Source organism: Vicugna pacos, chromosome 16 (assembly GCF_048564905.1).
Source record: "Vicugna pacos chromosome 16, VicPac4, whole genome shotgun sequence".
NCBI classification, from domain to species: domain Eukaryota; kingdom Metazoa; phylum Chordata; class Mammalia; order Artiodactyla; family Camelidae; genus Vicugna; species Vicugna pacos.
In genome coordinates, this window is record NC_133002.1 from 61,936,309 (window position 1) to 61,957,539 (window position 21,231).

Genomic DNA, 21,231 nt, shown 5'->3' on the forward strand with positions numbered 1-21,231 from the left:
TCCCCGTCCGTCACGGAGGCCCGCCTTTCCTGCCCACGCCGCTTCCGGATTGGCGCCCCGGGGGCCCGCTCCGGGCGTCCCGGGAGCTCATTGGGCCGCTCGGCCGTCCTTCGGGAAGTTTAGGCGTGGGAGGAGCCGCGGAGAGCAGGGGACCGTGGCGGAGGCGGGCTGCTGATTGGACGTGGCTGGAGGAGGCGGGGTCTGGCTGATGCGGGGGCGGGTCCCAGGAGGAGCCTCTGGGAGAGGGTGGGAAGGAGGAGGAAGGGGCGGGGCGCGCGCTGCGGCCCCGCACCTCTTCCGCAGGGCTCAGCCTGCCTGTGGGGCGCCCGCGGGGCTCCGGGCTCCGTCCTTGCCAAGGCCTGTCTGGGCACGTGGGTCTCGCTGCCCGCTGGAGGCTCCGTGCTGGGGTCCGGGCCTGTGAGTCCCAGGGAGGCCCGCCTGGCGGAGACGCGAAGCTGCGCGCTGGCGGGGAGCGCCTTCCCCGGGCAGCCCTGACACCGCCCCGGCCCCGCGCCCGGCGCCCTCCTCCCGCCCGAGGCCGCGCGGTGGGTCGCCCTTGCTCCTGTCTCCGTTCTTTCTCTCGACAGTGCCTTCCGTCTTTCTTTCTGCCTGCTCCGAAGTTTCCGGACCTCCACCCCGCCCCCAGGGCTTCGGGGTTGCCTCCTTTTGTAACCGGCGTCCAGACCACAGGCCCCACCGGCAGGGCTCCCTCCGTGGCGCCCCGCGTGTCCCACGCCTGCGCTGCGCGTCCTCCGCAGCCGGCCCGTGGGCCCGGCGCGCCCAGCCCCGCGCCCCTCCGCTGGATTCCGCCGTCGGCACCCCTCTCACGGGGAAAGCCGCCCCTCCGCCATGCGGCTTCTGGTCCCACCAGCAAAGAGTCTCATCTTTCCCTTCGAAGTAATAGCTCGTTGCTGGTCTTTGCCCCACTTTTAAAAATCAACTACTTTTTAAAATTAAAACCTTAAAAATGTGCATACAATAAAAACCACACTTTGGGGGCGTACAGCCAAGTTTTGAGAAGTGATACAGCTATGTTACCACCACCACAAACAAGGCACAGAACACTCCCCTCCCCAAACCTGGGGCTGACTCTTTGAAGCCGAACCCTCCCCATCCCGGGCCCCAGCCACCACTAACCTGTTTTCTGTCACTATGGTGTTCCCTTTTTACAGTCATCACAGAAATGGAATCCTACATGTAGCATTTGGGGCCTGGCTTCCGTCAGTGTGAGAGGCATCCGTGTTCGTCTTCACGGCTGACTAGTATTCCACCGCACTTTTGGTGGTGAAAAGGGTGAACCACACTTTTGACTCCTCAACCCACGGACATGCTGTTGTTTCCAGTGTGGGGCAATTGTGAATGAAACTGCTGTAAACATTCACCTTCAGGCTTTGGTGTGAACCTAAGTTTTCACGTCCCTTGGGTAGATGCTTAGGAGGAAGCTGCTGGATTGCATAGTAGGTGTATGTCTAACTTTATAAGAAACTTCCAGACTTTTCCAAAGGTGTGTCTTCTTACATCCCCACCAGCAATGTGAGTTCTGACTGCTCTCTGTTGCCCTCACACTGGTATTAGTTTTAAATTATTATTAAAGTAATTCTAATATGTGCGCAGTGGTCCCTGTATGGTGTTCAGTGACATTTCCCTAATAATGCCAAGAATCTACTCGTGCGCTTCTCTGCCCTACACCCACATACCTCCTTTGGCGAAGTCTCTGTCCAAGACTTTTGCCCACTTTGCAAACAGGGGGTTTTGTTTTGTTGAGTTTTGAGTGTTCCCTACACGTTCTTGATACAGGTCCTCCCTGAGATCTGTGAGTGGCAAACACCTCCTCCCAGTCTGTGGTTTGCCTCTGCGTTCTCTTAGCTGCCTCATTCAAAGTGAGGTGGTGGTTCTTCCGTTAGTATGTTGATGTGGTGAATTGCACTGACTTTCAGATGCTGACTCAGCCTTCTATCCCCAGGAAAAGCTCCACTTATCTTGATGTATCACTCTTTTCGTGTGCTTCTGGATTTGTTTGCTAATGTTTGGTTGAGGATGTTTTTTTCACCTATGTTCATGAAGGAGACTGGCCTGCAGTTTTCTAGACCAAGTGCACATGGAACATTCACCAAGATAAACTATATTGTGGGCAACTAAACAAACTTTTAACAAAAGTTTGAAATTTTTAAAAATATAATTGAAGTCATACAAAATATGTTCTCTTACTGTATCAGAACAAAAATAGTAATAATAGAAAAACGCATTTCTAAATCAGCCATTACACCACAAGGATCTCTTAAAGGAAATCAGAAAACATTTTGAACTGAATAAAAATAAAAATGTATCAAAATTCATGGGATGCAGCTAAAGCAGTGTCTAGAGGAAAATGTATAGCATTTGAATTTTTATCATATTAGAAAAGAAGGTCTCAAATCAATAATCTTAAGTCTCCACCTTTAAGAAACTAGAAGAAGAAAACTAAACCCAAAGCAGAAGGAAGGAAATAATAAAGAATAGAAATCAATGAAATAGAAAACTCAAAAACCAGCGGAAAAAATAAAAGTCCAGGCATTTCCTTGAAAAGATCAATAGTATTAATAAACCTCTAATCAGACTGGCCAAGAAAGGGGGAAATGATCAGCATCAGAAGTGACATACGGGACTCTGCACAAGCTGACAGTGAAGGCAGGCTAGAGACCCCATGGCCATGTCTGCAAGGGACCAATTCCCTGAAAGACACAAACTGCTACAACTCACTTATGAAGAAAGAGATAACCCAAATGGCCCTAAATCTACATAAGGAATTGAATTCCATAGTTAAAAACCATGCAATTAAGAAAACCACAGGGCCAGGGGAGGGGAGGGCCCAGTGGTAGAGCGCACATGTTGCAGGCACCAGGTCCTGGGTTCAGTCCCCAGTTCCTCTGTTAAAGTAAATAAATAAACGTAATTACCTCCCCCTCAAAACTGGAAAAAAAATTTAAAAAAGAAAATCACAGGACCAATATTGGACATTAATACCACATTGTAAATCAACTACACTTCAATTAAAAAAAAAAGGATCAGACAGTCCCCCTGGGGAGTCCTCAAACATTTAAGGAGGAAAAGACACCTGCCTGTTTTAGAAGCCCCTACATGTGCCCCTCCTGAGTGCCCGTACACACACACACACACACTCTCTCACTCTCTCTCAAGGAAAAAGCAAACGGCACAGCTTTGTATTAAAAGCAGTGTTTATCTAGGAGGTGTGACCCCAGATCATCCCCGGCTCTTCCAAGAGGAACCAGAGCTCTCATCCAAGGTGCCGTGCGGTCTGGAGGCCACGGTCATGGCAAAGGAAGCTGGCACGGGCCACATAGGGACCTGATGCTGGAAAGGGCCCCAGACTGATGAAGATAAGGTGCCATGCTGCCTAGGACCCAGCCCACCCCACTCCTTGCTGAGGGAGGAATCTGAGCTCAAAAACAAACCAAGACCCGAGCAGTGGTTCCAAACCCACAACAATCCTTGTTCCTGAGGGAAGGCGGGCAGGGGCCTCCCCCGGGGGCCCGCGGGGAGCACTAGCAAGGTCCTGCCAGCCACTGCTGTGGGGATCCAAGCCCAGGCAGCCGGCCCCTGACAAAGGAGACAGGTCGGGGTGGGGGTGGCCGAGGTGGCTCTGGGGTCCTCCCAGGACCGTTGCCTGTGAACAGCAGCCGGGGGGGGGGGAGGCTGGGCCCCGTCTGCAGGCAGGCCCTCCCCGCCTTCATCTGGTGCCCTGCTCTGCATGCCTGTGTGGACCCCAGGGACTTGGGGCAGGTCCAAGGGGCGTCACGTCTCAGCTAGGTCACCAGGCCTCTGCTCCCGTGCCCTCCAGGCAGGCCACGCCAAGCCATCTGCCCCTCTGCCCTCCCTTCTGATCCCTTTGGCAGATGGAAAGATGGACAGTATGCTCATCCTGCCAGACCAGACGGCCGTGAGGCAGGAGGCAGGGCTGCCAGTCTCAGCGAGCATTCAGCTCCTCGTTCTGTGCCCGTCCTGCGGGCACTCAGGGCTGCTCCCTGGTCACCAAATCCACAGGGCAGGCTGTAGGGGGTCCTGCCCCACCAGAAGAAAAACAGGGAACCTGCCTCTGACGCAAGGTTGGGGAGCAGGCCCCCATGGGCAAGGACGACCCCTTCCCGCAGTGCTGGCCTGAATCTGCTGGGTTCGTGGACTCCTGAAGTTATCACCTGGGTTTTATTGGTGGCTGGTCTCATCACGGGATGGGCCGTCCACTGAGCCTGCCTGGCTGGCTGCCTGCCTGCACCAAGGCCTCAGTGGGCAAGGGGAAGAGGCCAGGGGGAGGGCGAGGCTGACCGCAGACCCCTGAGGGGAACCACTCTTTGATGGGACATGGGGGCTGTAGGCACTGGGGACAGGACAAAGTTGGGGGGTCCTGGGAGCATGGGCCAGGGACTCTGCTGGTGGCCCAGGCTGACGAGGTCACGAGTTTAAGAAGGCGAAAGCCGACGGCTCCGAGCCAGACGGTTCTTTGGCTGCCATCCTCTGAGACGACATCCAGGGGGCCTGGCAGGGCTCCCCCACAGCAGGCCCGGCCCCCACCAGGCGGGGACAGGCCACCAGCTCCATGCCAGCAAATAAGGAGTGGGAGCTGCCGCTGGGGCCCGGGCCCAGCTCTGGCCCCCACTGTCGGGTGTCCATGCCCACTGGGCCCCGCTCAGATCCAGGCCCCTGCTCTGTGGAAGCTGCCAGTCTGGTTTCAGCCTCCACAGCATCCCCAGGGGCTGGAAGCAGGCAGCTGTCCAGGGGGGTGGGAGACACAGGGCCAGGATGCAGCCCTGATGGGGGAGCAGTGCTCCTGGGTGTGAACAGAGCTGAACTCAGAGGCTGCAGGAAGGCCTGGTCCCCGGCTAAAGGCAGGGCATCGGTCAGCAGGTCTGATGGGCCCACATGTGCAGCTGTGGGGCCAGGCTCAGCTGGGGGCTTCCGGGCAGGAGGCCACTGTCGGCAGGAGGCTTCAAAGTGTCTCAGGATCTATACAGGACAGAAATAGACTCATGGACAGAGAATACAGACTTGTGGTTACCAGGGGGGCAGAGGGTGGGAAGGGATAGACTGGGATTTCAAAATTGTAGAATAGATAAACAAGATTACACTGTATAGCACAGGGAAATATACACAGAATGTTATGATAAATCACAGAGAAAAAAATGTGACAATGAGTGTGTGTATGTCCATGAATGACTGAAAAATTGTGCTGAGCACTGCAATTTGACACAACACTGTAAAATGATTATAAATCAATAACAAATGTTAAAAAAAAAGTGTTTCAGGATCTGGATGAGGGAAGAAAAGGGGCATCGGTGAGGCTCCTGTGCTCCGCAGGAATCACGGACGGCTTGGCCCTCCCCGCACCAGTGCCTGCCTCAGTGCCGCCGCCCAGAGCAGGGGAGGGCCGGCCAGCTGCTCCCACCCGTTCTCCTGTAGTCCCACCCTGGGGAGCAGCAGCGCTGGGGAGGACAGTTAGGGACAGGTGACTAAGGAGCTGAATTTTCAGCCACCACAGAGGAAACGGGAAGCCAACAGCGGGTGAAGGGGCCAGGGCCTGGCTGCTGCCTAGAGGCCCCGAGGAAGATCCTGGGCTGCTCCCCAACACTTGTCAGCGGAAAGAGAACTCAGACACACAGAGCCACTTCCGTCTTCCAGGAGCTGGGGACCTGGAAGCAGAGCTCAGACCCGTGAGCTGTGACACAGCGGAGAACAGAGGAATAGATCCATCCAAGCAGCCAAGGAGGGCTTCCTGCAGGAAGCCGTGTGTAAGATGAGTCATGAGGGGGACGGCGTTGCCCAAAGGACAGAGCTGCTAGGCAGCGGGGAGGGCAAGCGTGGGGTCCCAGGAATGGGAAGACACCAGGCCCCCAACTGCTGCTCCAGGGGCAGCAGGCAGGAAAGGGAGGGTCTGTGAGCGGCGCTGGGGCCTGGGGGCTGGGGAGTGGGGGCTGGGGGCTGGGGATCGGGGCGGGGGCGGCGCTCCGCCACTCACCTTGGTGGCCTTGTTGGTCACGGGTCCGGGGCGGCCCGTACTGAGCTCCTGCAGCCGCGGCCGGGCGAGCAGCAGGACGCGCTCCTGGGAGAGCAGGTCGGTGCAGCCGAGGGAGGCGATGGCCCCCAGGGCTCTCTGCGGGGCAGGCCTGCGGTCAGCAAGGGCCCTCACGGGAGTCCTGTGCTCACCCCCCACCTGTCTCCAGGGCAGGACACCCCCCGCCCCGCGGCGGCCGCCCTCACCATCTGCTCGTGCTCGCCAGTCCCGCCCAGGTGGCGGATCAGCAGCTCCAGCACGGCCTCACAGTTGAGGAGTCCACACCTGCACGGGGGCACCTGGGCAGTGGGACAGGGGCCAGGTGGGGGCGCAGAGCTGGGGCAAGGGTGGGGGGTGCAGGGGTGGGGTCCTGGAGTGGCGGGGTGGGGGGCTCACTCTTTGACGAAGCGCTGCTCCTCCTCTCGGCTCAAGAAGGCGTGCGGCCCGCGAGTCACAGCCCGGACCAGGCTCAGCTCCTGCTGGTAGTCACCCGGGGTCATGGCCTCGACCCTGTAGGAGACATGCAGGTCAGGACAGAGCAGGGTGCCTCCCCGACCGGTGGGATCCTGGAGCTGGGATGGGGGGGTTGCCCTGGGCCCAGGCTCACCTTTCTGCCAGGTCACTGGGCGCCCGGCTGGTAACTGAGGGGCTGTCGCTGCCCGACCGACTGCTGGAGTCTGAGGCCCCGCCCAGGGCGCCGTCCTCCTGGGAGGAGCTCTGAGAGCTGGGGCTGCTGTCCAGCTCATCCCAGCCGCCCCCGGCCTGCCCAGGCTGGCGTCTCACTGCTGGGGGAGACAGTGACCGAGGGTAAGGCCCTCTGGGGCCTCAGGCTGGCCTCGTGTCCGCCTCCCCAGGATCCTAGAACAGAGAGATGCAGGAAAGGCCTGGGGTCTGGGTCCTGAGATGTGGACGGGGTGGCCACCTGGGCTCCAGCTCTAGGACACACCAGGTGAGGGGAGATGGGGGCAGAGAGGAGCACATCCTTCCAGGGGACCTGCCCCGCCCGGAAGACGCAGGAAGCCGTGTCAGGAACCAGGGCCAGGCGGGGGCTGGATGTGCAGAGCAGCAGGGACACTGCCAGCACAGTGGCTCTCAAATCCTGGTGAGTCCTGACACCCTTCCTTTGAGCCATGAAAATGACGGCAGCTGCTGAGTGAGGTGGAGGTGGAGGTCACGGACAGCTATCTGGCCGTCCTCTCCCCCAGTGCACCAGAACACACATGCCCCAGAGCCTGGTCCTCCTCGGGCGTCCCTGCCGTCCCGCACAGCCACCCAAACGTGTCGAATGCATGGACGAGGGCTGGGGCTGGGTTCTTGTCCCAGCTCAACCCTAGTCCTGCATCTGAACAGCTGGGACCTGGATAGGACCCACCCCTGGTGGGGCCGTTACACTGAAGCTCCCACCCAGAGCAGATGGACAGAGACATTGGACAGCGCAGGGACAAGGTATGGTTGGTCTGGATGCAGCCACCACAGAGGCCACGTGGAACTCATCACCTGGGCGGCTGGCTCTGAGTTCTGAGAGGTGGTGTGGGACAGGAGGGCGGGGCCTGTACACCACCCCACCACAGGTGAGCTGCTTTCTTCCTCCTCCATCTGCTCCCACCCAGCCAGCAGGTGACAGAAGCCCGGGGCCCTGGGAGGGGAAGCCAGACCCCACTGTGGGAGGGGTGTCACTTGATACCTCGGGCGCCCAGGCCGGCTGCGGGGAGTGGGTTCCCAGGAGTGGGGGGGCTGAGGCTGGCTGGAGGTGTCACGGCTGGCTGGTAGGCGTTACCCCGCGGCAGGGGCCTCTGGGTGCTGGGGCTCTCAGGCCCAGGGCGCACAGCGCTGGCCACCACCTCTGCGGCCTTCTGGATGGTGGACAGGAAGGCTTCACCTGCAGAGCCTGCACCAGAGGGAGAGGGGACATGGTGCAGCCACCACCCCCACGCCCTGTCTCCACGCTGCTCCCCACCCATGGCTTGGAGGTCAGGACACAAGCTGCACAGAGCAGAGGGCGCGCAGAGGAACCAGGCCCGTCGGGAAGCTTCTCCGGTGAACTCACTTCAGCATGCTCTGGCCCAGTGCAGCCTGAACACTCGGCAGCTTACAGCTCAGCTGTGCCCCTCGGTCCCCTGGGTCCCCGCCTCAGAGCAAGGGGCCTCCTGCTTGTCCTGAGAGCCCCAAACCTCCGTGGGCGCTTAGGGAGGCTCATGTCCAGTGCTGGGGGCTCTCCTGTGTGAGCACCCCAAGGAAGGGATCCAACCATCACCCCCAAATTAAGAACAGGTGAGGTCTCCAAGGCAGACCCACCTCAGGGATCAGAACTTCAGAAGGACCAGGGGACTGAGAGCGGGGACCAGGACCAGGACCATTAGCACAACAGCGGGACACAGCCCAGAGCCCACAAGAGGGCCACACGGCCCCGCTGCAAGCCGCAGGCACCCCCAGCAAGCATGGCTGGCACCGTTCCTGCCCTAGGTCATCTCTGTCACAGCTGGGGCCCCCGCCCTCTGCCCTCAGAGGAGCAGAGCTGGGGGCCCAAGTGCAGGCTGACCTTCAACCTGGCTTCTCACCTGTCAGTTAAGCAGAGCCGACCACACCTGCCCTGCTGCCAGGGGTGGGAGGGATGTCAGTGTGGGGCCTGAGGGGCCCACTCGCCGCCTCGCCCCCTCGCCCCATCGGCCGGCCCCTCGCCCCTTCAGCACTCACCTGTGTGGCCCCGCTCCTTGCTGTAGCCGAAGCCCTGCAGGGCACTCTGGGGCCTGGACTGGGAGCCCATGCCTGCGGGGACGCCCGTGTCAGTGGCCCTCCGAGGAGCAGTGAGCACACCCGGGACACTAGGGGAGGAGGGACCATGAGCCCGCCCAGAGGGGAACCTGGCCCCCCGTGATGGACATGGTTGCATACCTGCTGGAGGCAGGGCCCTGGAAGGCTGGGAGGGAGGCAGAGGTGACAAGGCGTCTGAGAACAGGGCAGCCCCCAAGTCCTGGGTGAAGACAGCAGACACTCAGCACTGCCGTGAGCCCACCGCTGTCACCCTGCCCCTGCTCCGCACACACCCCTCCCCAGAGGACCACGCACAGGGCTCCAGCCCTGCAGCAGGGGTAGAGCCAGGACCCTGGGTGGGGGGACAGGGAGCGACCGGGGTCCCGGGCTCACCTGGGCGGCCGCCCGCACCCTCTGGTACAAGCTGTTCCCGTGGAGAGGGTCCGGGGGGCCTGTGAAAACTGCAGACGAGGCAGAGAGAGGAGAGCCAAGCTGGGCTCTGTGGACCACCTCGAGGGGCGTGGCCTGCAAGCCCCCTCCCTGCATGGGCAGCCTGAGCTCCGTGCCCCCCGCCAGCCCGTGTCTGTGGGGCCGGGGTGGGCTTTATAAAGCACAGATGCCCCGCCATCCCAGGCCCGCGACAGCCCGGCCCTCGCAGCCCCTCGGCTTCCCCCTCGCCCACACCCCAAGCCACGAGGCTGAGATCCGACCTCCGGGGCACCACAGGGCGCGTCGCTCCCTGACCCCACGGCCGCCTCTTGCCTGGGCTCTCGCACCAGCAGCCCAACCGCCTCCCCGGACCCCTCCACCACCCGGCGGCAACCCGAACGGGGCCTCGTGCAACTCAAAACCCTCGAGTATCCCAGGGGCTTGACAGTAAAACTCAGGTTCCTCGGCCTCAATCGTCTCCTCTCGTAAAGCTTCAGTCGGGCCTCATCAGGTGAGCTTCCGCTGCACTACACCCCGCCCAGGCTCTCCCTGCCTCAGGGCCCTTGCGCTCCCGGGGGGACAACCCCCACCACCGCGCGTGCCTCACTCCCCCCTCCTCTCAGGGCTCAGAGCGAGAGCAGGGCCTGCCTGTTTCCTCTGTCCAAACGCATCTCTCTTCTCACCTGGCTGGTGCCAGCCCCAGGATGTGCAGACCATGGCCCCGCAACCAGTGGGCGGGCAGCCGGACACAGGAGGAGTGAAGGGACAGCAGCACCTCCCTGCCGTTCCTGCTGCAGCTCCCACCCTCCCTGCAGGACCCTGCTGGACCCCAGACACAGGACTGTCCTCTCTGTGCACCCCCCCGCCCCAGCACCACCTCCTCTCACAGCCCATGCAGGGCTATCTGCGCACCGTCCCCTGGGGCCAGTGCTCAGAGCTGGAGAGATTTTGGTGCCAACAGAGAACCCGGTCTGCTGCCCTCAGTCCGTTTCACCTGCTCTCTTCCAGGGGACCAGGACAGAGGTGACCCCCGGCACCCGCCGCAGCTGTGCAAGCTGCCCAGTGGGTCACTGTGACCTGCCAGCTGGTGAGGATGACCCAGCAGGACTGCTGCGGGGCACGAGCTCTGGGGAGCTCGGCTGTGATGGGTGCACCCCAGCCCTGGTGCCTCTGGGCCCCTTCCCAGGCTGCTCCATCTCCAAAGCACCGACACAGCTGCCCAGGACCACAGGCAGCCCCGCCCCACCCTGGCCGTAGCCCCATCTGCAGTAAAGGATGCAGGCAGGTGAGTCCCAGCACCCGGCGGGTGGGACATACTCTGTAACTGCCGAGGATCTCCTGCAAGTGGTGGCCAGAGGACTTGGTCCCCATCGTGGCGCTGCCCTCTTGGGGACAGCTTGGTTGGGTGGGTTCTTGCCTGAAGGCCAAGGCCTCCCTGTTCCATTCGCCCCACCCAAGGAGCAGACCTCAGGCCCCCAGCTCGCAAGTCTGTGTTAACAAGAGGCGCGGGACGACCCTGGCCCGGGGGATGGGTGAGGGACGGGACTCCACCCCAGACCCACCTGTCGCCTGGATCACGACAGGCCAGAGCCCCACCTCTCCTGATGGCCTCACCAGTCCCGTCCTCCCACAGCCCTTCTGAGAGCGGAAGGTTTACTAGGGCCCCGGGGAGCAGCCCTGGGGAGAAGAGAGAGCCCGTGGCAGGGACGGCAGCACAGACGCTTGCCGAAAGCCTACAGCACACAGGTCACAGGGGCAGACAGGAAAAGTCTGGCCACAAAGACCTGGCAGGGCTCAGAGACAGACACGGCCATTCCGCCCTGCGTGGTAAGTGCAGTGGAGGAGTGGGGTGGCAGGTGGGGGGAGGCTGAGAGGAGGCAGGGCTTGGAGGAGACCCCAGCGGAGTCTGCCGGGCAGGGAGGAGGAAAGGGTCCTGTGTGGTGGGAGCGGAGAGAGGTGTTGGCAGTGGATGACGGCGTGGATGGGGCCTGGGGAAGCACGGGGGAGGGTCAGGGAGGCGGGGGCCCAGGCTACCGATCCGGCTGCGACCTGCCCCAGCCGCCCTGCTCCCTGTGCCTCGGTGGGGCCGGCTGGGCAGACCCCGTACCTGCGGCTTCCTGGATGAAGGCGGGGTTGCGCTGCAGGATGAGCAGGAAGGACTGGGAGCCGTGGCTACACAGGTGCAGCATGATCTTCAGCACCTGGGGCGACAGATAGGTGGGGCCGAGCTGGGCCCAAAGGAGGGGACCCCACCCAGCAGAGCCCCCTGCCGCCGGCCTCACCTGGGGCAGGACCTGGGCCTCGACCTGACCCCGGGGAGGGCCTGCCGAGACGCTCAGACTCACCTTGAGCTTCACGCGGCCGGAGCCGCTGTGCAGGCGGCTCAGGAGGTACTCCAGGAGGCACTGGCTGCTGCCCAGGGACTCGTGGGAGATCTCTGGGAGGCACTCGGGTTAGGGAAGGGGCGAGCTGACCCTGGGCCGCAGGAGGCCGGCTGGCCGGGGGGTGGGGCGGGGAAGAAGCCGCGCTGCCCCGCTGCAGGCACCCACCCCAGGCCCTGGTTTGGGATGAATGCGGCCATTAGGCCCCGCCCACACTGGTTACTACGGGGACGGGGCCCGGGGCCCCTCGGGCAGGAGAAGCCCAGCAACCCTGCCCCAGCCCCCAGGCGTCCGCGGGAAGGATACTGGCGATCTCCTCAAACAGGTAGCCGGGGCACGGGACATCGTCGTCCGCCGTGCCCTTCAGGAGGATCGGGAGCTGAAAGGGAGCGGAGCCCCACCCACAGTGAGCGGCCGCGTACACGGGGCCCGCGGCAGCCGGGAGGCCAGCCGCTGCCGAGGGGGCCACAGGGCCCTGTCCGCAGGGCTGCAGCGGTCCCAGTCTCCACACATCCTACTCCTGACGCGCCATCTGGTCAGGGGGCCCGGCCAGGACTGCTGCGGTCCCACAGCCACAGAGAGCCCGCAGGAGCCTCCCTGCCGGAGGGTGGGACAAACGCCCCGGAAGGTGGTGGTCTCCACGGCGACGGGCCCTCTGCTTGGGTCCGGATTTGTCACGGCCCCCAGGGCCCTATGCTTGCAGCCACACAGCAACGTAAAGGCGACTTTACATGTACCCACTTACTGACTGGCAAAAAAAACCCAGAACAACTCAAGACGAGCCCCCTTCCCGCGCAGGGCACCGGGAAGGTTCCATTTCTCCTGGAGCACAGATCAGCAACGTGACACAGCCATTCGGCCTGACCGCCCCACAGCTCCACTCCCGGGCATGGGCCTCACAGAAATAAGCCAGAGCAAGAACAACTTAATTCCTTGAGCGTCTCACGGTTACCTGTGAGCACAAACGCCTTTACGATACGTGCTCACTCCGCACAGAGACATACTGTTTACAGACGTGAAAACGGGAAACATCCACTCCCCCATCACTGTGCATCTGCGGGGCGCGAGGCTCGGTGTAGACAGGACAGAAGGCCTCAGGTGCACTGTGAGGCGCTGGCCACAGACGCAATTTGATTGGTGGATGCCTAGTGTCACAAGACCTGCCTGAATGTCATCTGAGGCTGTGTGCTCACACTGCTTACATGATTTGTCCACCAAGACCAAAAGGGGAGCTGAACTGAGGGGGCTTCTAAAAGCACCAGGGTAAGCCCAGCCACCCCCCACCCCAACCAAACACCTACCTGAGGAAGTTCAAGGCGCCAGGAGAATTTCCTGTTAGTTCTGGCCTACACCTGGTGACAAGCCCCAGCCTCCCACTCCTGGAGCATTTTCTAAAAAGAACCTACAACTGTGCATGTGGACCTCCTACAACTCAGGAGCCTCTTTCTGAAGGACCTGGAGCCCATTCCTGGAAACATAACCACCAGGAAGGACAGGGCCTGTCTCCCAGTCCCCAAAGGAGGATAACTGCCAGCTATCAGACAGAGCAGCCTATCCCACCGACACTGCCCCACTCCGCCTAACTCTGCAGCTGGGCACCGCTCCTCCCTAGTTCTGCCTTAAAAACGTCCGGCCCTCTTGCCACAGCTTGGAGGGGCGCGCAGGGCCTTCCCTCCCATCAGGGCTGCGGAATAAACGGTTTTCCCCTGCTCCCAGGCCAGTGTCTGGTTGTGTTTACTGTGGACAGAGTTCACGGCTCACTGGGTTTCTTTTTCTCTAATGCTACTTCAAATTAGGTTGAAAAAAACAAAACTTTGGGTCCCACGGCTCTCTTCTCCGACTTGGATACTGTTCAAGGGGTCTCACAGTCCCCAGTGGACCTGACACTGCGGTGGTCTGACCTGACCCCTCCAAGTACGTGCGGTGCGGCCCCCCAGCCGCGGGAGGGGCGGAAGGGTCGGAGGGGAGAAGAGGAGGGGTCTGCGGCGTCGGAGGGGCGGGAAGGAGGGAGAAGAGGCGAGGTGAGAGGTGGGAGGGGTCGGAAGGGTCAGAGGGGATAGAGGGGATGGAGGGGCCGGAGGAGGACGGAGGGGACACCGACCCCGGGAAGAGCCGGAGGGCCCGGAGCGCGGGGACCAGGCTGGGGCCAAGCAGGGCCACAGAAGTGGTCGGCTTGGGCCCGGGGAGAGGCCGGGGCCGCCCGCACTCACCCGGTGCAAGAAGCTCAGACGGTCCCGCAGCTGCGGCGTGGCAGCCATGATGCCGGTCACCTTCCGGCCCCGCCCCGCTTCCGCCAGGCCTGGGCCCCCTCCAGTCACTGCGCTGGCCTGGGCTCGCTGGCCAATCGCTCGTGTGGGGCGGGCCCTGAGGCCGACTTCAGTAAACAATTTGAGCCTGAACCAATCTAAAGTCCAAGGTCAAAGATAGACAAGGCCACAAGCCAATTGCAGGGCTCTGAGGAACCAGGCGCGGTTCCGGAGGAGAGACCGAGGCGAGGAGAAGCCTAGCCAACTACAAGGCAGAGGAAAGGTGATGGGCGGGACCGCCGACCTATCAAGCTGTTGAGCGCCGGAAGAGGATGGACCTAAGATGGCGGCGCCCACGAGTGCCAGGAAGAGCCGCTCATGTCGGGGAACGGGGCGGTGTGGGGTCGCGTGCGAAGCCGTCTCCGCTCCTTCCCCGAGCGCCTGGCGGCCTGTGGGGCCGAGGTGCGGAGCCTTCCCGGGGGCAGGAGGGGCTGCGTGGGGCGGCGGTGGGGTGGTGGTGACCGGGGAGCGGCGGCGACGGGGTCTACACGGATGACCGGCGGATGCAGGGGTCGCCGCGACCCTCGCCCGTCTCCTTCCCGCCCCCAGGCCGCGGCCTACGGCAGGTGCGTGCATGCGTCCACGGCCCCGGGCGGCCGTCTGAGGAAGGACCTCTGCGCGCAGGAGTTCGAGGCCCTGCGGAGCTGCTTCGCCGCCGCGGTAGGTGGGCTCCGCCCCGCCCGGGGGAGGGACACTGGGGGCGGAGACCCACGTGTCTGCCCGGGACCGCCGGCATCCTTCTGGGTTCAGCGGTGGGCGCTAGCCTCAGACGCGGCCCTCTAGCCGGCGCGATCCCCGCCGCCATAGAACTCGCGCGTCCGTGAGGTGGGGGAACACCACCCTCATCGTGTGCCCCCCCAGCGCCTTGTAACCTTATGTGGTACTGTCGCGGGGGTTAATACCAAAACGAACCTCAGCCCAGGGCTCCAAGAGCGGGCGTCCTGGCACCTGCTGGTGTTTAGGACCCACGTGTGTGCTGCGCATGGGCAGTGACAACCGAGGGTCTACCTAGCGTGTGCTGAGCCCGGGCACCCCGACTCCCGGCGCACGACTACCCCATTTAGGAGGGGAAAGAGAACCAGTAGAGCGTGTATCTTGGGTTTGCCATTATTACCGAGGCTGCAGCGGCTGTGGAGTCCTCCACCCAGGCCACCGGCCCCTTCTTGAGCTGGGAACAGTCTGTTCTCCTGGCTCAGGACTCAGTTCTTCCTCTGACCACTCAGGTCGGCTGCCTTCCATTCTGAGGTGCCTCACCTTCAGATCCCCATCTGGTCAAATGCTATGCGGGTGAAAATCGCTAAACCCTGTGCACAAGAGAGAACCACGGTGTGGCGTTGGTGCATTTTCAAAAAGGATGAGGAGGAAGCAGGACTGGAGGAGACCAACTCTTGGGAGCCCAGGGGGGAGGAACTGTCTGGGGAACCAAGCTGGAAGTTCAGAGTCCCAAGGAGAGGGGAAAGGGGCTGAGACTGCCTGTCATGAGCCTTTAACATAGGGTCTTGAGCTAGTGCCCAAGGTGTCACAGCTCTAAGTCTCCATGGCCTGGGGTGTCTGGGATGGGCCATGATACCAGTTAATCAGAGCTGCTGACCCAGAAAACTGAACCAGAGAGAGGGCACTTGGGTCAGCTCGGCAGAATTCAGGGAATCTGAGACAACTGACTGACGTTGCGGGATGGCCGAGACTACGCGGGCTGTCCCTCGTTTCCCGGAGCGCTCAGAGAACTCCTTGCTCCATCCTCGCCATTGTGGCTGGGACGTGCGGCCTCGGCCCTTGTCACCAACTTCTGATCCGACGTGGGCCGTTCATCCGCCCTGCACGTGTTCCTTGGACTTCCTTCCTGCCTCTTGGTAGACACCCTGCTTTACTTACAGCACTTCCCCAGGAGGGGACAAACCTCCTCTGCGGTCACGGCTGGGGGGATTCGCACGTGAGATGAGATCACTCTCCTTCCCTGCCGCGCTTCGTGGTTAGGCAGGAGTGACCCACCACACGCACCTGGTCATCAGTGAGTCCCAACGCGCTCTGTCTTTGTCATGTCTAGCCCCCAGGAGCACCTCGCTGCCTCTAGTGCCATTTTCCACTGAGGGGGACCCAGCCACAGGCCCCGGGATCTGGAAGGTCAGGACAGGGAACCTGGGAGCTTCTCACCTGAGGGCATGTGCCGATGAACCCATTTTTGCCCATCCTGCTTGGAACCTGAGGCCCCATGGGCCCACATGTGGGGCAGAGGGCTCTGGGCTCCATTTCCAGCCGTATCCCAGGCGCCCTGTCCCTGGGCCAGTGTTTCAGCACCTCTGACCTCAGAGTTTTCTCTGTAGAAGGGGTTCCTGCCACCTGGTGAGGACTCAACCTGACATGGTGGTGGCCCTGCATGGGGCCTAACACAGACAGGCATGGCTCATGTCACGGGGCAGAGCCCCGTGGCCTGTGAAGGCTGCACTGGAGACCCAGTCCCAGGGGCCCCCGCCACACATCCAGAGCCGTGCTCTTTGTAAGGTATTTGCCAGAAGGTGGCATTTGGTGTGGTAGTTTTCTTACTTCAATGCCACGTCTCACCTGGAAACCACCCATTCAGACAAAACACTTTCTTTTCCAGGCCAAGAAGACCCTGACGGGAGGCCACTAGGAAGGACCAAATGCTCCACTTCACGTCCCGGGTGCGTGGCACGGACGGCCCCCAGGGGCAGACATCTAACACCTCGAAAGCTCTTGGGACTAAAAGGCCCAGAAGACGCGAGCAGAGGGGAGTGGGTTTTCCAGCCTCGCGCAAGTGAGGGTTTGGGGTAGAACAAGATGCAGGGAACCAACAGTAAAGCACAGTCAGGTGGCACCAGATCTGTTTTGTTGTCTGCAGGGTGAGCGTGTGGGCCTGGAACACGCTGCTTTACCAGTCTCACTTTTTAAAGAATCTTCACCAAAAGCACGTCATCTGAGTCTAGTGAAGTCACTAATAGTTTATGAGACAGAGAGAGAACCACGGCACCAAGAGGGGAAGATGGCTCTGCAGGGCTGAGACACTGATGATTCATTCCGGCCTGGAGGAAGGGGTGGGTTAGAACGCAACAGTGGTGAGACCACTGAGGCAGCAGGGTCCATTCCCCAATGGGGAGCGCCTCACCTCCCTGCAGCCTCTGGAGTTAGAGCCCAGACACATCCCGGCCAGGCTCCTGCCGGCTCTAGCCCCCTGCCCCTTGTCCTGAGAAGAAGGTTAGGCTGCAGCAGTGTGCGGGGGTCCAGGGAGACTCGGCAGGACCCCCAGGGCTGCGGCCCCAAGATCCCAAGGTCCTGAGCACCGCCTGTGGGGTACACAAGGACTGCTCCCAGAGACCCCTCCCCAGGGGGTGGGGGTCACACTGTCCTCTGGCTCCACCCAGCCCCTGTGTCCCAGAGCCCCAGAGCTGTTTCCTCGTAAACGCTCGTTAGTCCGACCCTCCCCCTAGTGGTGAAACCCCACGGCTCCGGGATGCCCATCTCAGTGAAACGTGGCTCCCAGGGCGGCCTCAGGGGAAGCCACAGGCTGTGTGAGGGCGTCATGGCTGTCAGTCTGTCCCAGTGGGTGGTCACATTTCACAGCAGACTCGGATTCGGGATCAGGAACTAATGACACAACTCCCCATCCCTGGGGTGAGGGAGACCCACGGGTCGGCTGTGGGCCAGAGGGAGGAGGGCAGGCCAGGAAAATGGACTTGCTAAGCGCCTCCACTCAACTTTCCTGTCTGCCTGGACCTGATGTGCGGCCCCAGCACGTGTGTCTGGCCTAAGGATGGGCTTTGCCCGACCCTTTGTGCTCTCTCCGCTCTGACCTTTGACAGCCCGCTGGCCAGAGCTCCCGGCATCTCCGCTGAGCACATGTGCTCCGGTCCCTTCTAGGTGCTCTTTGCTGCCAGCCTTCAAACCCCAATCCACAGTGCTCGCGTCTCACGCCCAGGGCTGCAGACTTGCTTGGCGACCAGCCAGGCCGCTCCCCACACACCACACTCAGCTTGCAGGCCTCCCGGGCGACCCTGCCCTCCTGACCTGCCCAAACTCACTCGTCTTCCAGACGCTATGTATTGAAGGGAATTCAACAAAGTGGTGTCAGGATGCAGCAAAGAGCGTTTCTACTGCTGCTGCAGCTGCATCGCTGCATAGAAGTCACCATGTGCAGCTCTGTACTGTCCACCTGTCTTAGCTGTGGGTTGAGGGCTCAGCCCCACCAGCGGGGACCCTGGCCCTACACAGCTTAGGCCTTGGCTCCTTACTCCCAGAGCTGGGCGTGGTGGCCTCACTCTAGAACAGGAGTACAGACAGGGTCCTGTCCCTGTCGCCCAGGCCAACCTGGCCCCGTGTCTGCCAAGTGAAGCTGCCAACACGAGGGGCTGCCCACTGGTGGCCTGACGGCCTGCTCTGGCTGGACCACTGGCCACGGAACCCAGATGGAGGAAAGCAAAGCACTGTCCCCCGGCCCCTCTTGGGTCTGCCGATCAACCTCGGGGGCAGGGGGTGACCATCGGCTTTTCTGCCACTTGAAAACAAAATACAACATAAAACACCACAAAAACCCTTCCAACAGTTGAGCAGTTTGGTGGGGGTGGCCTGTAGCAGAGGCAGAGCAGGGGTGGGGGGAAGTGAGAGGCAGCCTCTGTCACCGCCCCCCCAGCCCTGCAGCGGGGCCCCCAGCACACGTCACCCGGGCACTTAACGTCTGTGGTTTGGGATCCTGGACTGAAGCTGTCGTCTGGGTGAGTCACCTTGGTACTAACCACACTGATTAGATGTCAGCGGTGTGTTTTGTTTTTTAAACCTCACAACAGCATGGCTGGGAGACCAGAGCGTGTGCAGAGCAGGGAGTGGGGTGGGGCAGACGCGGCTGGACTCCTGGGCCCCCCTGCCCCTCAGAGGCAAAGCAGCACTCGCTGTGGGTGGGGTGAGGGCAGAGATTTACTCAGGGTTTGCAGGACACTCAGGGAGCCTCAGATAAAGCAGCGTTTGGAGTCACAACAGCTGCGGTCAGGTGACTGCTTCTCCCAGCAGCTTGGGGGCCAGTACAGGCGGGGGCACCTCAATCTGGAATCCGGGCTGATCCCCAGCTGCACGGGAGGTAGTGGGTCACAGACCTCAAGGCCACACGCAGACCCACACCTTCACGGTCTCACCAAGAGGCTGTCTCTCCTCTCAGCTGAAGTGGACTAAGTCACTGCAGGAGCAATGGCAGGGCTCGTCTGGAAGGCGAGGCCGCAGCACAAGAGCGGTCAGACTCCACTCCCGGCCTGACCTCCGGGATTTCCAGGTTCACTGGCGGCCTGGGTGAGGCCGAGCGAGACCAGCTGACCGGAAGCAGGCGCTTAGCTGGGCTCAGGGCTCCTCCAGGGCCCCGGGCAACTGTTTGATCTGGCGGCCTTGGACCACCCGCAGGGCACCGCCTGCAGCCTGGTGCAGCTGGGCCTCCAGGGCGCTGCGGAGGTCGCTGACCTGCACATCGGGCAGGGGGTTGAAGCTGATGACGACCCCATCGTTCAGGGCTGGGCCCCCCTCTGCCTGAGGAGCCACGTCCCGCCGTCTCCTCCGAAGGTCCGAGCCGGCCTGGACTTTCAGGTCCCGATTGGGTTTGGCATTGTCTAGCTTCTGAGCCCCGGGCATGGCCGGTTTGGGCCCGAGCTCAGGGTCTGGCCTCCGCTCTGTCTTTTGGATGGCGGCGTCCTCCCTGGGAGCGGGCCTGTGGTCCCTGCGGAGGGTCTCCTTCCTCGTCTCCGGATGCCCACCCTGCTGCCCGCCCTGACCCGTGGCAGAGACGGCCCGGGGTTCCGGCGGCTGTAACCCAGCCTGGGCCCAAGGGGCTGCTCCCCCTGGCCTGCTGGACAGGCCTGCAGGTGCCTGGTCTTGGCTCACCTGCTGGGACTTCACCTGCAGGCCCCCGGTCGCCGCCCCCACCCGCAGCGGGTCTGCCTCTTGAACGTCCGTGCCAGTAGCTGCCGCCTCCTTTCCGGGTTTCTTCCTTTCATGGGAGACTCCACCGAAAACGTCCCGACTCTGCCCAGGGAGTCCTCCAGCACCGTGCTTCTCCAGGCTCCCGAGCACCCTGGCAGGGTCTGGCACGGGGACCCGCTCCTGCACACCAGCACCCGCGGCCTCTGGCATGGCGCCCCGCCTGCCTTCCCTCGGCTCGGCCTGGGCAGCCTGGGGCTCCAGCTCAGCATCGCCGGGAGGTGCGGCCGGGGCTCTGCCTGCGGCCCCCTCGGGTTCCTCCACTGGGCGCTGGCTGTGCCCCTGGGGCGGAGCGGGGAGGTGCCTGGGAGCGCCAGGCCCGGCTTCCAAAGGCGATGGAGGGGGGCGCTCAGCCATTCCCATGTCGTGGGCCTCCTGCTCCTTACCTCTGGGCGCAGCGACCCCGGGCTCGGGCTGCACGTCCACTGCAAGTGAAGTCAGTCCTGGTTTAGCCACAGGAGTGAGCAGAAGCTACCGACACAGGGACCAAAAGAACCGGGCTTGCCGGCAACTAAGGAACACGAACCGCAACTGAAATCAGGCCACACAGGCAGATCCCGCCGCCCAGGACCCTGGTGACACCGGCATCTATGTGCTAAGTGACAGCCCCCTTCCCCCGCCGGGCACGGCCACGGTCCCCTCCCCTGCAGGCCGGGTCCCCCTCCCCAACTTGCCATCCTCGCTGTCCCCGCCGTCCTGCCTCTGCTGGTGGATCTCCTTGTGCTGCTCTTCAATCACCGCCAGCAGCTTCTCCTGCTGGTCCAGGAGGCGCTTCTGCTGCACCTGCTGTTCCTTTATCACCTGCAGCAGGACAGCATGGTCCAGCATCTCCACCCGGCCAGCTTCTGGTGTTCAGAAAACCGGAGAACACACACAGTCAGAGCCTGCTGGCTGCAAAGGCACTACGCTAGGCTGAAGGTGGCGTGATGTGCACAGAGATGCCAAGGTGGCCTGCGGGACCCTCCCTGAGATCCCCTGGCTGCTCCTCTCCGTCCAGCTGGCTCAGCCAGCACCCAGGCCACCCCGGGGCAGAGCCATGGCCTCTCCAGTGACCAGACACCCTTCCAACTGCTTTGGTCCCAGGGTTTATGGGGGCCGAGAGGGAGATCCCATGCTCCCACAGCAATGACGGCGGTCTGGGCTGGGACCTGGGACCTGTGAGCTATTCTGAAAAAGAACACTGGTGCTTTAAGAGAGCTTCCTGCAAGGGAAGACTTAAACACAATCGGAACCATCTTCCTCTTCAGCAGAGACACAAGCTGGGGCCTCAGAGAGACGGAGGCTGTGACGCCACTGCCACCGGCCCCACCTCCCCCAGGAAGCCGGCTGCGGCTGGCACGGAGCAGCGCCAGGT

General features: G+C 62.0%; 3 protein-coding genes across 8 annotated transcripts in view; 1 reads left to right on the top strand and 2 right to left on the bottom strand.

Annotated features, from left to right (window-relative positions):
* Nucleotides 1–3,197: 3,197 nt before the first annotated feature.
* On the bottom strand, nucleotides 3,198–13,950 carry TEPSIN (TEPSIN adaptor related protein complex 4 accessory protein). 5 transcript variants are annotated; one of them, XM_072939817.1, is made up of 13 exons: nucleotides 13,815–13,950; nucleotides 11,911–11,983; nucleotides 11,569–11,660; nucleotides 11,331–11,424; nucleotides 9,188–9,255; nucleotides 8,936–9,014; nucleotides 8,738–8,809; nucleotides 7,821–7,931; nucleotides 6,651–6,828; nucleotides 6,440–6,553; nucleotides 6,250–6,328; nucleotides 6,008–6,142; nucleotides 3,198–4,998 (listed from the first exon to the last, which is right to left on the bottom strand). In XM_072939817.1, exons 1-13 carry the CDS (start codon nucleotides 13,860–13,862, stop codon nucleotides 4,447–4,449), a joined length of 1,695 nt encoding a protein of 564 aa, XP_072795918.1. In that variant the 5' UTR covers nucleotides 13,863–13,950; the 3' UTR covers nucleotides 3,198–4,446. The 5 variants fall into 5 exon arrangements, with proteins under 5 accessions (XP_072795918.1, XP_072795922.1, XP_072795917.1 ...); XM_072939821.1 differs by having other exon boundaries at nucleotides 7,728–7,931; nucleotides 13,815–13,948; XM_072939820.1 differs by lacking the exon at nucleotides 13,815–13,950 and adding an exon at nucleotides 12,557–12,641 and having other exon boundaries at nucleotides 4,182–4,998; nucleotides 7,728–7,931.
* On the top strand, nucleotides 12,779–16,746 carry NDUFAF8 (NADH:ubiquinone oxidoreductase complex assembly factor 8). 2 transcript variants are annotated; one of them, XR_012059900.1, is made up of 6 exons: nucleotides 12,779–12,867; nucleotides 13,401–13,518; nucleotides 14,055–14,312; nucleotides 14,460–14,570; nucleotides 15,785–15,918; nucleotides 16,510–16,746. XR_012059900.1 is itself a non-coding variant. In XM_072939822.1 (4 exons), the coding sequence occupies exons 2-4, from the start codon at nucleotides 14,229–14,231 to the stop codon at nucleotides 16,537–16,539; spliced, it is 225 nt and encodes a 74-aa protein (XP_072795923.1). In that variant the 5' UTR covers nucleotides 13,406–13,518; nucleotides 14,055–14,228; the 3' UTR covers nucleotides 16,540–16,746. The 2 variants fall into 2 exon arrangements, 1 of the variants encoding a protein (XP_072795923.1); XM_072939822.1 differs by lacking the exons at nucleotides 12,779–12,867; nucleotides 15,785–15,918 and having other exon boundaries at nucleotides 13,406–13,518.
* Nucleotides 16,747–18,815: 2,069 nt separating this feature from the next.
* Nucleotides 18,816–21,231, bottom strand: part of SLC38A10 (solute carrier family 38 member 10) — a 33,943-nt gene continuing 31,527 nt past the window's right edge. The window contains exons 15-16 of the mRNA XM_072939815.1: nucleotides 20,552–20,722; nucleotides 18,816–20,302 (exon numbers count right to left, since the gene is read on the bottom strand). Of these exons, the coding sequence (XP_072795916.1) occupies nucleotides 19,248–20,302; nucleotides 20,552–20,722 (1,226 nt within the window). The 3' untranslated portion in view covers nucleotides 18,816–19,247. The remainder of the gene's footprint in view (nucleotides 20,303–20,551; nucleotides 20,723–21,231) is intronic.

What these genes read in the sequence shown, in the direction of transcription:
- TEPSIN (XM_072939821.1), bottom strand. Translation starts at nt 13,862, where the DNA reads ATGGCTGCCACGCCGCAGCTGCGGGACCGTCTGAGCTTCTTGCACCGG. An exon ending in GTCTGAGCTTCTTGCACCGG is followed by an intron (nt 11,984 to 13,814) that starts GTGAGTGCGGGC and finishes GCTCCCTTTCAG; the next exon opens with CTCCCGATCCTCCTGAAGGG. An exon ending in CCGGCCGCGTGAAGCTCAAG is followed by an intron (nt 11,425 to 11,568) that starts GTGAGTCTGAGC and finishes CTGTCGCCCCAG; the next exon opens with GTGCTGAAGATCATGCTGCA.
- NDUFAF8 (XM_072939822.1), top strand. Translation starts at nt 14,229, where the DNA reads ATGTCGGGGAACGGGGCGGTGTGGGGTCGCGTGCGAAGCCGTCTCCGC. An exon ending in TGGCGGCCTGTGGGGCCGAG is followed by an intron (nt 14,313 to 14,459) that starts GTGCGGAGCCTT and finishes TCCCGCCCCCAG; the next exon opens with GCCGCGGCCTACGGCAGGTG. An exon ending in GGAGCTGCTTCGCCGCCGCG is followed by an intron (nt 14,571 to 16,509) that starts GTAGGTGGGCTC and finishes TTTCTTTTCCAG; the next exon opens with GCCAAGAAGACCCTGACGGG.